At 35.0% G+C, this 15,243-nt stretch overlaps 4 protein-coding genes across 6 annotated transcripts; 1 reads left to right on the top strand and 3 right to left on the bottom strand.

Moving 5' to 3' along the window:
- The first annotated feature begins 2,274 nt into the window (after positions 1–2,274).
- Positions 2,275–3,187, top strand: LOC111778086 (indole-3-acetic acid-induced protein ARG2-like). Its single transcript, XM_023657731.1, has 2 exons — positions 2,275–2,541; positions 2,631–3,187. Exons 1-2 carry the CDS (start codon positions 2,468–2,470, stop codon positions 2,866–2,868), a joined length of 312 nt encoding a protein of 103 aa, XP_023513499.1. The 5' UTR covers positions 2,275–2,467; the 3' UTR covers positions 2,869–3,187.
- A 2,834-nt stretch (positions 3,188–6,021) lies between these two features.
- LOC111778935 lies at positions 6,022–7,087 on the bottom strand. The gene has a single exon (XM_023658948.1). The coding sequence runs from the start codon at positions 6,635–6,637 to the stop codon at positions 6,173–6,175; it is 465 nt and encodes a 154-aa protein (XP_023514716.1). The 5' UTR covers positions 6,638–7,087; the 3' UTR covers positions 6,022–6,172.
- Positions 7,088–8,278: 1,191 nt separating this feature from the next.
- Positions 8,279–8,758, bottom strand: LOC111778814 (uncharacterized protein At5g01610-like). The gene has a single exon (XM_023658789.1). It carries the CDS (start codon positions 8,756–8,758, stop codon positions 8,279–8,281), a length of 480 nt encoding a protein of 159 aa, XP_023514557.1.
- A 1,422-nt stretch (positions 8,759–10,180) lies between these two features.
- Positions 10,181–14,349, bottom strand: LOC111778930 (exocyst complex component SEC15B-like). Of its 3 annotated transcripts, none has more exons than XM_023658944.1 (2): positions 13,048–14,349; positions 10,181–12,075 (listed from the first exon to the last, which is right to left on the bottom strand). In XM_023658944.1, exons 1-2 carry the CDS (start codon positions 14,028–14,030, stop codon positions 10,692–10,694), a joined length of 2,367 nt encoding a protein of 788 aa, XP_023514712.1. In that variant the 5' UTR covers positions 14,031–14,349; the 3' UTR covers positions 10,181–10,691. The 3 variants fall into 3 exon arrangements, with proteins under 3 accessions (XP_023514712.1, XP_023514710.1, XP_023514711.1); XM_023658942.1 differs by having other exon boundaries at positions 10,181–12,039; positions 12,961–14,348; XM_023658943.1 differs by having other exon boundaries at positions 10,181–12,902; positions 13,824–14,348.
- Positions 14,350–15,243: the final 894 nt, after the last annotated feature.

Raw genomic sequence — 15,243 nt, 5'->3', positions numbered from 1 at the left:
ATTCCCAAATTGGCCTTTGGAAACCACCCCTGGACCGATTTCCCAAGGGTCATTTCCTTAATTTCCTTAAAATATAAATATTTTTAAATAATTGACGATTTTCAATATATATATATATATATATATATATATATATATATATATATATANNNTTTTTTTTTTTTTTGCTTTCTGCCTTTTTTTCGCTACCTCTAAATAAAATAGCATTTAAAATTTTGTTATTATATTACTCTATTTATTTTTATAAATTAATTAGTTATTTAAATATTTTTTAAACAAATGCTTTTACAAAAATGACATTAGAAGGAAAAGTAAATGTTTGTAATGATTTCAATAATTAAAATGTGCTAATAAAAAATGTAAGTGGAGACAAATAATAATAATTGGCCATCTTTATCCGATATTTTTAAATATTTGTATTTCTAAATAATTGAATAATTCATATATTTTTTTTTATAGAAATAGGTATTGATTTTTCGTGTGTGATTATGACTTTATATGCAACTTGGTAGACGTTTTTTCAATTATGTGTAATTTGACTTGAAAATAATAGTTCATTAATGTCGCGCAAATTTTCTAGCTTAAATCACATCACATTAAATTTCAATATCATTTATTAAAAGTAATTTCAAAAATAAAAATTAAATCTAAATTTAATATGACTTGCCAATATTAGTTTTTTTTTTTTTAACGGAAATATATACTAATTTGTTTTAATTAAATATGTTAAAGAAGGGTTTAAAATAAAAAGAAAATAATTGCGTAATTTTAAAAATAAAATATATGATTTGGACTTTTGAATGAAATAAGGAACATAAAAATTAAAAAATTCTAAAATAAAATAAAATAAAATAAAATTTAAAAAGGTGCAATGAACCTAAACCAGCAAAATGGGCTGTGCTGAACGGGCTGAGCAATTCTCGCCTCCCACCTCTCAAAATCTTTTTAAATTTTTTATTTTAATACAGTAAATTAATAAAATTATTTTTAATTTTTTTTTCAATAATATCTTTAAATTTTTAAACTTTTAATAGTGATTTAAATATATATTTAAATTTTAAAAAGTTTCACGTAATTATATTTATTATTAATATTATACTTTTAAAAAATCTTACATTAAATATATTGACGTTACCTAGATAAGGTACAGACGTTTTAAACGTTGTTTATATTAGAGACAAATAAGGAAAACTAATATACATGTGAAACATGTTTCTATCATATTTTCATTTTGGTTCCAATAGTTTCCGACCTTGTATTTAAGTATTTATAATTTTGTTTATATAATTTTTAAAATATTAAATCAGTCAGAATCTCAAGTTATTTCTATTAACACATAATTGAATTTATGACGTGTCTTTCTATTTATATGGAAAAAAACAATAAAAACATAAATAAATTTTCCAAGCCGATCAGTTTATAGATAATTGAACTATGGAAACAAAAAAATGGAATACTGTCGTATAGTTTTGTATCGGCTAAGTTCACAAGTTGGAGATTAGCAGACTCAAACCGCTGACATCCACCACAAGGTAAACCACCGTCTCTCAAGTTCCCGACTCATTCTACCATTGAGGCAAATGATGGACAATAACTTCATCATGTCGTACTATATAAAGAGCAATTACTCTCAAAATCTCAAAAGGTACTGAGTTGAAATCTCATTCTAACTATGGATTTTTGCAGTCTGGCGGAATACAGCTATACGAGAACCCAAAACAGAGACCTTTCCCCCTTTTTTTGCCTATCTCTTCGATCTTAAGAATGCTAGTTTTAAAAAGGAGTGATTGTTCTTCTCCGACCCTTACTGTCCAACGACGGCTAATGAATTCCTTGGTTTGTGACCCCGGGACATCAAAGCCTCCCTGGGGCTATCTCCGCCAATTTGAGCCTAATTTGGACGTTAAAACATATATGAACAACTAAAATATTCGAATTTTTTTTTACTATTTGTTTACCTAAAAAAATAATAAAATAAAAATGACCTAATTTCTTTTAGGAAAGAAATTGATCACATAGGTTCGAATCCCGGTCGAGTCAAAAGAATAAAAAATAAATTGACCATAGTTGACCAAGCTGGCATCTGAATGGAACCTTTGTTTCTTTCACAAACAAAGAAGGTTCGCAGAAACCAAAACCCCAACCCAACTGCCGCATCTCGTACCTCCACGTGTACGGGTGTGATTAACCGCGCTTCCCGCCTACTTTGACGAGTTCCATTTCTAACCCTAACAAATTACCTCTATATAAACCCCTCACTGCCCCATCTTCCTTCATCACCTCCATTTTCGAAAGAAAAGAAAACTGCTTCATACACATAGAAAAAGCTCGATCCGGTCCTCTAAGAGATTTCTCCTCGTTGCTGTGGAAGATTTTCTCGAGAAACAATCTTGTTCCGACGAAAATCTTTCCCCACAAGCAGCAGCGTGTTCCGAGATCGATTGTTTGCTTTTTATAATCGTTTCCAATGGCTCGCTCTTTCTCCAACGTTAAGGTCCTCTCCGCTCTTGTTTCTGATGGCTTCTCTTCCGCTCTCAGCCGGTATTTCCTGTTTTTCTTGGATCTGTCTCGATTGTAGTGTTATTTTCTTTTTTGTCGATGTTTATTTTGGTTGTTGTTTGTTTGTTTAGGCGTGGTTATGCGGCGGCTTCGCAAGGAGTTGCGTCGAGTGCGGTTAAAGGAGGAAGTGTTTCTGTGGCGAGGAGTGGTAATATGTTGAAGAAATCGGGAGAGGAGAAGGTTGTTGGATCGTCTGAGAAGGTTGCTTGGGTGCCGGATCCTGCCACTGGCTATTACCGACCGGAGAATCGCGGCGATGAGATCGATGTTGCCGAACTTCGATCAATTCTTCTTAAGAACAAGAACTGAAAGGATTTTCCCGAAATGAATTGAAAAAAAATGAATAACAATAAGAAACCTTAAAGATGATCGGATTCTATTCATCGTAAAGAGACCTTCCGGCTTCGGATCGAAATTGAAAGAGGATTGGATCGGGCATGAGCGTTGAATTTGTGAAGCAGTTTGGGGATCGGATAACACACTATCGCTTCCGTTTAGACGTTAAGTTTTTCTCTACCACAACTTTTCTATTGCACTCTGTTTTTAGAATTTGAATGTTTCGTTTCCTGTGTACGGTTACGCTAAAATACTCAATGAATGAATTCTTGAATTAGACATAATTTGTGTAGCCTTTGGCTTCTGTTCTTCGTTCTTCAAATTCCTTTTCCCTTTTCCTTTTCAATTTGTTGATTACAGAACTAAATTCACGCGGAACCTCTTGAATTTCTTTTCTAGAAAAGTAGAAGCTTGCCTTCTGGTGAAAGAACAGAGTCAGTAAAGCCTGATTTGGAACGATGTTTATGATTTCATTCCTTATGAGATGACGCTTCTGCTTTCAACTGTTCATTGCTTACAACACGATTGGATGTATGAATTCAATTTTCCTTTTCTTTATGATGTGCGTATGATAATTATGATTCATAGACTGTTCTTTTACTCATTACATAAATTAAAATTTTTATTGTAAAAAGTACTCTCCCTTTTGCCCCCACCTTATGAGGTATAACTTAATGGTGTGTATACTCCTATTAAATACTNTATGAGGTATAACTTAATGGTGTGTATACTCCTATTAAATACTACACCTTTAAGAATACCCAATAAGTCTAAACTCACCAAACACATGTATACCTACTCCTTAACCTTCTTACTCCGAGGGTTTTCGTAGTTCCAGCGGAGATAAGACCCTCCTTTACGATTAGGCACCCTCCGTTTTAATTTTTAGGTAAAAGTACCATTTTCCCCCTAAAAATATTGGACGACTGCGATTGTTAGACCTTTCAAAGTATCCTTACACGGAATAAATTTCAAAATTAAAGTGAAAAAATGGTACTTTTAATTTGTTATTGGAAGGTTCATGTGATTAAATTAATTTAGTCATTAATGTTTAGTTAAATCTCTACCGAAATGGGTGTTTTTCTATTTTAAAAAAAGCTACCAAAATGTATCCATCTTTATCTTCTGATTCAAATAAAAAAAAAAAAAAAAAAAAAAAAAAAAAAATAAAGACAGTTGAATTTATACATTAATTTTAAATTATTTAATAATCTCTATCTACCNAAAAAATTGCTATAAAAAGTCTGCCATCAAAAGTAAATTCTACCTCTCAAATTATTAATATTGTTTTTTTAATTCAACAAAAAGAAAAAAAAAATCACTAACTTCGAACCAAAATGGACATGAATATATATGGAAGAGATGAAATTTGAGTAAAAAATAAATGAAATAAAATATATGGCGTAGAAAATTAATAGAGACAAATTTAATTTGTGTGAGATACTTTTAAGTTCTTGATGGTTTGGAAAAAAAATTGAATTTAAATTTTTAAGTGTTTAGAATCGTTACAAGTTTTAATATTTCAAATGATGAGGACTAATTTTTTTTTTTTTAAATTTTAATTTGTGTTATTTCCATGATGTCCTTCGCTATCGTTGTGGGCCACACGACAACGTTAACCACAATCACGTGGCAAAATCACAATGGGCAACATTCCATGAACTTAGTTCTCCTTCACGACAACCACACGGTGAGAGGATATTAAAGGGTGGGGTCTTGTTTCTAAGTTGGTATCTTCATTTTTCATTTCATAATATCCAACTTCATAATTGAAAAAAAATAATAATAATTAAAATAATTGAGCGAAAAAACTAAGATTCCACGAAAGGTAGAGATTCAAATTTCATTCATTTACGGCTGAGAATAAATGAAATAATATATGAACGACATTCCTACCTATAAAGACATTATCGATACATTTTACTAGCCAACTATTATTCTATCTATTTCATATATCATTCACATAAATTCCCAATATATTTCAATAAATTTCTAAGACCCAAATTAAATTTTAATTCCATCAATGACATTTAATTTATTTTTATTTTAAATTCTTAGAAATTAATTTCAATGTCAAACCTTCTATTTCTTTCTTATAAGAATCCTAAATTTTAATAAATAAAGGAAAAAAAATGTCATAATTTAAAATTAAAACTAACAACATAAACAATACCCTATCAATATTTAATATATTAGCAAAAATGAATACATTAATTTTGAATAAACATGTACATCACTTCCAACCATCTTCGTGTCTCTTCCCACTACTCTCACCCAATCAGTACCGAATATGCATATTGTTAATGCATCGCTCATTATAATTTTTGAGATAGTGATAGTGATGAGTGTATCATTCAACGAAACATACTCGATTTGACAACAAAAAAATCACTTAATATATTAATATATCAATATATTAAGTTGAGAATAACATAAGCATGAGTATACAATCTCCTAAATGGTATTTATTGTACTAAGAAAAAAGTTAAAAAAAAAAAAAAAACAAAAAAAAACCCTTAGATGGAGGCTATAAAGTCAAGTTTGAAATAGTAAAAAGTTTGTTTCATAATTACCTTAAAAAAAGTAGGATTGATAATGTTTGTTTTGTTATTTACTAAATTATACTATTTAGTTCTTAAATAATAATAATAATAAAAAACATTTTGTAATATTATTTTTTTACTTTCTAATTTACTCTAAAAAAAACATTAAGGAATCCAAGTGAAATTTGAAAACTATTGCGTAATTCTTTTAGGGAAAAAAACTAAAATATTTGTATTAAGATAAAATTTGAAAGCTAAAACAATAATTAAATATATAAAAAAAGATTATTATTATTATCATTATTATTTATTAAAAGCTGCACCCCATGAACAAAGAAAGCATCATAAGCTCAATGATCTAATTTCTACCATCAATCAATTTTTTTTTGATTATGTACTCAAATTCAGACTCGAGTGAGTTGGTGATGAATACCATTTAAGGGTTTTGGATTATATTTTTATTTATTAAAATTAAAATCTCGACACGATCGGATCGAGAAAGTGAAAGAAAAAAAAAAAATTACGAGGCTCTAGGACAAAAAGGATCGGAAGAAACATTAGAAATCCTACTCAATTCCAGCAGCGAATCAAACATTCACAACATAATTATGCATTTATCTTATTAACTTACCCCCCATTTCCACCAAAAAATTTCCCATCAATTTAAACCCCCAACCAATATAAAATCAAGAGATTCCTACCTGAGATTCGAACCCAACCCAACCATTTCCAGTTCAAGCTGGTGAAACAAGAGATTTGGTTTTAATTTTCCCCCCTTTTCCATTCTTGCAATCGGCTCCACACCCACCCGGCGGCAGGCACTCGGAGAAATTATCCACTGGAAACGACGCCGTGGCCACCCCCACCGAGAACAGCAGATCGTCGCCGTTTCTCACCACCTCCACAATGTTGACCCAGAAGAACATGAATTTCACAGTCACCCCTTTCAGATCCGTTAGCCTATTCTTTGAGATCTGCCCACTAATGGTGGCTTTGTATCTCAATTCATATGGATCTTCCGGCGAGAATTGGCAAGCTTCATTCAAATAAGCCTCCAATTTTCCGGTGGTTCGATCAAGACTACAACCCACAACACCTTCTGGGAGGAGGCCTATTGGGAAGTTGAATTCCCGGAGAATGTCGTACACCGACGGTGCTTCGCCGTTGTTGGTGGCAGGCGATGCAGCGGCGGTCGACATGGAGATGTGGAAGAATGTGGGCAAGGGAGGCTGAGGCTAATGCTAATGCTGTGGCAATGAGACCATTGAGGGGGGAAAAATAGTTGTTTCTTTTCCTTGGTTGTTCTAAAAATAGGATCTCCCATCTCTCCACCTTTCTCGCTGAGAAAATTTTCATCCCACCATTTTCCTGGAAAATTGATGTGGAAATGCTATGGCTGACTGGGAAGATTCTAAATTTAAGAGAACAGAAATAGGTTTACGAGAACTATGGACACATGTTAATCAAACACGTGCAACTCATAGAATGGTCATTTTCCAAGAGCAGATCATACAAACATTGAATTCCAATATTCCCCCAAGTTTCCGTTCGATGCACTTTCCAAGACACTCAAATCAAGCGATCTTGCAAAAAGAATTTGGTAGTGCAAACAAACAGTGGCTGAAGATTGAACTCCAACATGAGCTTCTCTTCTTGATGATATCTATGATTAAAAACGAAGAGTAGACTCTGATGTACAGAGATCCTATTAGGAATCACGGCTCTCCAGAATGGTATGATATTATCCACTTTGAGCATAAGCTCCCATGATTTTGCTTTTGGTTTTAACAAAAGGCATGTACCAATGAAGATATATTCTTACTTATAAATCCATGACTATTCCCTAAATTAGTCCCTCCCATCAATCCTGAACAGATACTACACTACAGGCTGATATGGTGGTCTAAGAATTTTACATCACCTAACAAGATCCCAAGAATCAGCCCCCAAGGGGTAGGGGTGGTGGGTCTCTAACAAGATCCCAAGAATCAACCTCCAATTGCTTGTTCAAATCGAAACCCCTGATGTCTCCACAATCTGGGTTGGGAGTGGGGTCAGACTTTCTTTCTAAAAAAGATAGGATCCCAAAAAGTATGTTTTCACTCTGGGAGTTCCAGATTATGTGAAAAAGGAACAAAGAACAATGGTCTAAAAGAGCCTGAAATGAACAATCCAGATGGATAAGAATTGATTCTAGAACTGTACCTACTCCCATTATGGTGGCAGTACTAAACAGTTCAAAGGCAGACTATGACCAACAACAAGGCATATTTTTCAAGATCTGGTAACTAGCTAACAGACAGGAAGCGAATGCCAATGGAAAAACAAAAGGAATATGATCTAACTGACTCATAACCGACTAATTGAACAATAGGCTTCAGTGAGAAAATGAAACCTGAGGGAGAGGCTGCCAATGAAAAAAAGGCGGAATATCATCTGATTGACGAACTGAAAAGTAGGCAGAGTAAGAAAAAGAAGCCAGTAAACCGAAGCCGACTGATGAAGATAAGAATCTAGGGTTTCAGACAAACTGATTATGCGATTGATGCCATAGATGATTAAAAATGTGGAACCATTAAACCTAATAGATTGAATTGTTCAAATCATAAATAAGCAATCGAATGCATCAAGAGAATCAGAGACAGGCAGCAGATCACAATGGCAGAATAATACAATTCTATTTTCCACCGAAGAGACGATTATTTCAACAAAAGTAGAACAGAACAATAGATAGAGCTAATCTCGATCACCTAAACTGCACTTAAATCTAAGTTCAAAGCAACAAAACATCGTCAAAACAAAACACTCCATAAATTATTAAACACATATATTACCAAATTTCAAGAAGCCGAAACCAAGCTCCCAACCTTGTCGCAGTCAAATCCACATCCACACTGCGGCGATTCATAGAAACTATTAATCGGAAAATTAGCAGAGGCAACTCCGATGGAGAATCGAAGTTCATCACTATCGCTAACGACTTCAACGATGTTGAACCAAATCAACAAGATCTTAACACTAACACCTTTCAAATTTTTGATTACGCCTTGAGAAATCACGCCCTTGACGGTAGGTTTGTACTCCAATTCGTAGGAATCGATCCAGAATCTGCACTTCCGATTCAAAAAGAGGCTGAACTCTCCGGTGGCTTTGTTGAACTCGTAGCCAGTAACACCGACGGGAAGAATGCCGACAGGGAAGCCGTACTGCTGGAGAATATCGTAGGCGGAGAGAGATTTTTGAGCACAGGCGAGAGGGATCGACGACAATGAGATGAAAGCAAGGAGAAGAAAAGGAACCAAAAGCTTAGAGAAACTCATATTTATAGATTTCGTTCTTCTGCTTCTTCTAAGGTTCTGTTTTGATTTTGGGTTGAAAATGAAGCTGCCAGATCTTAATAATACCTTTGCTAATGGGAATTTATTTAATTTATTCATTTATTTTTTGTTTTCTTAAAACACCAATAAAACTGAGATATAAGGGAGTCACGTGTTCCACGTGCTACATTTGACATTTTTATTGTTTACTTATATTATTCTTTTTTAAAATTAGTGAAACTATGAATTAAAAATTTGAGATCATGTTGTCTAAAAATAATCCTTCCAGATCTTACCTTTTAAATTTAATTTTTAAAATTATTTTGAGTTTNCTAGAATTGATTGCTGAAATTTGCAAATTTACAAATATATATATATATATATATACCTACAATAAATAAATAAATAAATAAATAAATAAATAAATAAATAAATAAATAAATATATGTATGTATATATATATATATATATATATATATATGTATTATTCAATTTTAGCCAAGGGAACAAAACTTAATAAACCCAAAGCATATTTTTTTTTGGAACCTTAAAACATCAAATACTTATGAGTGTATTTTTTTTTTCAAATCTTATAGATCAAAAGTGTATTTATGATCTTATAATACAAAAAAGTCATAACGTTACTATCCAAAAATACGACATGTAGAATGAGAAGACATTAAAAAAGAAGTGAGACTATGAAGTTTTTGATATTATGTCTAATAAATCATTGTCGTGATATTTAGGGGAAAGACTTAAAATTGCCTTAAATTAGGCTACCATATAATCTTAAAATAATACAACCACCCTGCAATGTAGATATTCAGAACTTTTTAAACAGGCAAAGTTTTTATTTTATGTTGTAGCCTTTTATGTTTGGATTCAAACGGAGGATTGTTAGGAGAGGAGTCACACGTTGACTAATTAAGAGTTTGATCATAGGTTTATAAGCAAGGAATAAACGTCCATTAGTTGAGGTCTTTTAAAGAAACCAAAAGCAAAACCACGAAAGATTATGGACGATATCATATAATTGTGGAAAGTCGTGATTTCTTAAGAGCAATACTCTTAATTTAGTCCTGTCAATAGAATTCCCAAATGTTGAACAAAGAAGTTGTAAGACTCGAAGGTGTAGACAAAAGTGACTTAAGTGTCGAATAAATGGTATATTATGTTCGAGGGCTCCAGAGAAGGAGTCGAGCCTCGATTAAGAGGAGGTTGTTTGAGAGCTCTATAGGCCTGAGGGGAGGCTCTATGGTATTCTTTGTTCGAGGAAAGGATTGTTGAGGATTGTTAGGAGAGAAGTTTATGCTTAAGGTGGACAATATCATACTATTGTGGAAAGTCGTGATTCCTAACAAAAATATCTCTAACTCCTTATCGATTCAACAACAAATCACAGAGATTTAATCACAGAGATTTATGAACAAAGCTGATAAAACTTTGAAGCAGGCACCATCACACTTAAAACCGTTAATAAATACCCTCATAAACTACCCTATCTATCCCGCATGAATGGTCATTTAAACAGACATATCAACGTGAAAACAGTAAGAACAAACAATAAAATGGAAGATTATCATTAAAGAATGACAACACTGAAGGCAAATTACCAGTTGTAAAGGGTATTCACAGTGACCTCAATTCATGATTTTGAGAGGGAAGAGCATGTAAACCTTTTATGTGCAGGAGTAGTAATCCACAAAGCTCGGACTTGGCTCAGTTCTCACCACCAGCACCACCATACTTCCAAGACCAGATCTCCATGGATGCTTTCTGCTGACACTTTCCAAAGATAAATCAAGTATGAAACCACTACATAATCGTGATGATATACAAAAATGCAATCTCTAATCAAACAGAAGAACAACAATTTGGAGACTGAAAGGAAATAAAGTTAGGAATGAACCAATAAGAGATGAAACGCTAATCTCTACTAGCTCGCATCCCTGAGTCTTTTTATCAAGGTATCCAACGACTTCTTTTTCGGATTCTGCTTCATATTTCGACTTCCAAAGGTTCCGAATAAACGATCCGAAGAATCTTTTAGCTTCTCGGATATTGTGACGACTTTCTTGTAGTCTAGACTGTTGTAACTTCTCTCTCGAATCACTGGATTCAGGAAATTCTCTGGATGGCTGCTCAAAAGCAAGTTAATCATTTGTCTTGCTTCAGAAAGAGCTGGCTTTAACTGATTTAGATCCTCCTCCGCAAACATAGAAGCTTGATTATCGACGAAAGCTTCCAATAATTTAATATCGACGTCGAACCCCATTACAGCATTAAGATTAAACCTCTTTACCGAATCGGCTTGTAAAGCTCCAACGATCATCACCGATATGTGAGAAAGAACATCTTGTAATACTCTTTGAAGGACTTGAACAGGCAATATCTGTTGAGCTGTGGAAACCAGAGTTTCTAAATAAAAAATAACCTCATTTACATATTCGTTACCATTTTGTAGAGGTTCATCAGGTACCCAGTTAACATTCTCAATCAACAACATGAAACTATCAACCTTTCCTTTAAGCAACCCCGAAAGCGTCTCTTCCGCTGCCTCACGGGCTTTGATCAGTGGAAAGCGTCGCCTACCCCTCTCAGCCATTCTCAATGGAATGCCAGAAAGCTGAGCAGCGTGACGAAAAAAGAAATCGCAGGCTCGCTCGAAGACAGCCATATTTGCAGCCATTTGCATGGCTTGAGGAACTCCATGGACAGAAGAACTTATGAGCTTCAACAAGGCTCCATCCAGGACTTCACTTAATAGCCTATCCAAATACTTCTTAACTACATCGTAGAAATCTAGCTGCCCACCATATGACATAAAACTCACAGCATCCTCAATGAAAGACCTCACAATTCGACAGCAATCAGGCACTGTGGTGGAAAATGGTGCAATGTAGGGAAATGCAGGTACAATATCTGAATCTTGTAGCTGAAAAGATAGAACGTTCATGGAATATTCATACTCTTTCTTCATCAACATTTGTTCAAATTTGTCAGCGGACAATGCCTCAGTAATCTGTTTACGGCAATCTGATATCAATAGTTCATGATACTTATCCCGGTGCTTGCTCAAAACATCTAACAAGGGTTCAACTGGATACCAATATCTACGCAAAGTTACTCCTAGCAAGCTCACATAATCCTTGATTAACAAAAGATGATTTGCAGTTTGCATTCTAGAAAACTGATCTTCAAGAACAGAACACATTTTACTCATAGCAGTTTCCCATAGATTCTCAACCTCCATTTTCGATATCAGACCACCACTAGTTCTAAAAATCCTATCCTCCACAATGAAAAATCCAGCAATTTGAGCGAAAAACGTTTGATGCGATTCAAGGAAAGGAGTCATTGATGATACCTGAAAGTCGGATGTTAATTGAAGCTTCCGATTCTCGAAGTAATACTGTTTGAATCGATCTTCGAGTCCTAAAGTCTGGTGTATGTGATAGGCTCTATACAACGGAGTCAAATCAAACCCTAGATGTCCACCTCCGCCGTTGGAGTACAAATCCTTCGCATCATCCCCAACTGTACCAAGGCCGTCTTCATCCTCTTCCTCCAAAACGTACACACAATCTCTTAAGCTAAGTCGACTCTGTTCCTCCGCTTGGCGCTGCTTGATTCGCAGATCTTCTTCACGTTGGCGAGCTGACGACGCTTGACTGATTGCTAACTGTCCCAAAGTCCGACTGACGGCTCGAATCTCTACCAGCCAATCCCCAAACTCCTTGCTCACTTTCCTCTCTATATACGAACGAATTTCAGGAATATACTTCTCCAGCATCCTCTTCAGCGTTGACGATGGCGTTTTGTCCAAAAACTCGTTCTCAATCGAGTCCAAGCACTTCAAAGCCATATAGAAATTACCGTCCTCCAAGTGTTTGTTCGCTCTCGTACAAAGTTCTATGGTATGAACACAGGCGCGGACCGAGTCGAGCGCGAGATTGAGGTTCCGCGAAACCGTCCGCGCTTCAACGAAGGCATCTAAAGAAGAAAGCAGGGGAAGACCGACAGATTGAAGCTTAGAGTTGGATTCAGAGAGAGCAGATTTAAGAGAATCGACATCAGATAGAAGGGATCGGAGGTCGTCAACAGCAAGGATGAAATCCTGGTAATGAGCCTTGCAGACCTCTTCGATCTCCGATTCCTTGGACTTGGANTCCATTTTCGATATCAGACCACCACTAGTTCTAAAAATCCTATCCTCCACAATGAAAAATCCAGCAATTTGAGCGAAAAACGTTTGATGCGATTCAAGGAAAGGAGTCATTGATGATACCTGAAAGTCGGATGTTAATTGAAGCTTCCGATTCTCGAAGTAATACTGTTTGAATCGATCTTCGAGTCCTAAAGTCTGGTGTATGTGATAGGCTCTATACAACGGAGTCAAATCAAACCCTAGATGTCCACCTCCGCCGTTGGAGTACAAATCCTTCGCATCATCCCCAACTGTACCAAGGCCGTCTTCATCCTCTTCCTCCAAAACGTACACACAATCTCTTAAGCTAAGTCGACTCTGTTCCTCCGCTTGGCGCTGCTTGATTCGCAGATCTTCTTCACGTTGGCGAGCTGACGACGCTTGACTGATTGCTAACTGTCCCAAAGTCCGACTGACGGCTCGAATCTCTACCAGCCAATCCCCAAACTCCTTGCTCACTTTCCTCTCTATATACGAACGAATTTCAGGAATATACTTCTCCAGCATCCTCTTCAGCGTTGACGATGGCGTTTTGTCCAAAAACTCGTTCTCAATCGAGTCCAAGCACTTCAAAGCCATATAGAAATTACCGTCCTCCAAGTGTTTGTTCGCTCTCGTACAAAGTTCTATGGTATGAACACAGGCGCGGACCGAGTCGAGCGCGAGATTGAGGTTCCGCGAAACCGTCCGCGCTTCAACGAAGGCATCTAAAGAAGAAAGCAGGGGAAGACCGACAGATTGAAGCTTAGAGTTGGATTCAGAGAGAGCAGATTTAAGAGAATCGACATCAGATAGAAGGGATCGGAGGTCGTCAACAGCAAGGATGAAATCCTGGTAATGAGCCTTGCAGACCTCTTCGATCTCCGATTCCTTGGACTTGGAGAAGGCGCGTAGGTGATGAAGCAGAGTTTCCGGCTTCCCGGAGACAAAAACCTTCCGTACAAACGGGACTAGATCCTCGCCGTTGCAGATCGCGGAGGAAAGAAGAAGCTGGTCGAGTTTATCGGCGGAGTCACCGGAATCAGCGGCAGACGGCGCCACCTTTCGGCGGTATTTGGAGGAGCTCATAGTGGGAAGGATCCCGGCGAGAGGGCGGCGGTTATGGGCGTTGTGAACGGAGGGAATTTCGGGGGTGGATTTGGTTATTCATTAGAAAATGAAAGGAAAATGGGGGAGTCGAAAGGCAATATATTTTATTGACGAAAATGACACTGCCCATGAATGCTGATCTGGCTTTGACGGATTGAAAATTTGGGGATTGACGAAGGGTATTTTGGAGATTCTGGACACTCATGTTGACCGGAGGAGGAAGAGGCGACGGGAATTTTGACGCGGGTAATTCGGCGGCGGCGGTACCGGATCGCGTCTTGAGAGTATAATTTACTGACAGTAAGAGCTCCCGGTAAGGGTAAAGATGGGTAAATATATATATATATTATAGACTAAACCTGGCAATTTAAAATAAAAAAAGAAAATAAACGTCTCAATTTTTATATCTATTAAACAATTTCTTAAATATATATTTTATAAATCATTAGAATATAAAAATTATCGTTGTTAATTGAACTTAAAAACGAGTTAGGTTTTTTTTTTTTTTTTATTTCAATTTAAAATTTGTATCTATTAAATTTTTTATCTATTCAAAATTTTAAAAATTTGTAAATTAAAATTTTAAGGTTTAATTACATACAAAATAAAATTGTGTACTTAATAAAATAACTAAATTGTATTTTTTTTTAGTGTGTTTAAGAAGTATTAAATAGCTTTGATAAAATTTTAAAATTATGATCAAATTTAAAGTTTTAACTTTAGTTTAACCTTTGTATTATTAGTCGTCTTTTGTCATTCAACTAAAACCTTAGTGTAAAATTTTAAAAGAAGCAAAGTATAAATATAAATAAAATTGGTAATTTTGGAGGACTTTCCTTCTCGAGACTCGATACAGATTTACTCGTGTTGTATTATTTTAATAAAAAGAGCTCTTTCATAGTTAGTAAAACACGCAACCACTCCAATTCAACCGTTCTAGAGAAAGTAAATTATTTTATGAAGTTATCACATTATCTAAAAAAAAAAACTTTAATCTTATTTAAGTATATACATATATATATATATATAGATATATACATATATATATATATATATATATATATATATATAGATATATATATATATATATATATATATGTGTGTGTGTGTTTGTCACTTTTCAACCACTCTAACCAATCCGTGTTAATTTGATAATTATTATTAAAATTCTAATTCTTCAAAATTCAACAAT

Source organism: Cucurbita pepo, chromosome LG17, assembly GCF_002806865.2.
Source record: "Cucurbita pepo subsp. pepo cultivar mu-cu-16 chromosome LG17, ASM280686v2, whole genome shotgun sequence".
NCBI classification, from domain to species: domain Eukaryota; kingdom Viridiplantae; phylum Streptophyta; class Magnoliopsida; order Cucurbitales; family Cucurbitaceae; genus Cucurbita; species Cucurbita pepo.
The sequence above is the reverse complement of the archived record's forward strand: the minus strand, read 5'-3'. Positions and strand labels throughout refer to the sequence as shown.

Coding starts and splice junctions, on each gene's coding strand:
- LOC111778086 (XM_023657731.1), top strand. CDS start 2,468: ATGGCTCGCTCTTTCTCCAACGTTAAGGTCCTCTCCGCTCTTGTTTCT. Junction 2,542..2,630: donor TTCTCTTCCGCTCTCAGCCG/GTATTTCCTGTT, acceptor TTGTTTGTTTAG/GCGTGGTTATGCGGCGGCTT.
- LOC111778930 (XM_023658942.1), bottom strand. CDS start 14,030: ATGAGCTCCTCCAAATACCGCCGAAAGGTGGCGCCGTCTGCCGCTGAT. Junction 12,040..12,960: donor TTCATTGTGGAGGATAGGAT/TTTTAGAACTAG, acceptor GGAGGATAGGAT/TTTTAGAACTAGTGGTGGTC.
- LOC111778935 (XM_023658948.1), bottom strand. CDS start 6,637: ATGTCGACCGCCGCTGCATCGCCTGCCACCAACAACGGCGAAGCACCG.
- LOC111778814 (XM_023658789.1), bottom strand. CDS start 8,758: ATGAGTTTCTCTAAGCTTTTGGTTCCTTTTCTTCTCCTTGCTTTCATC.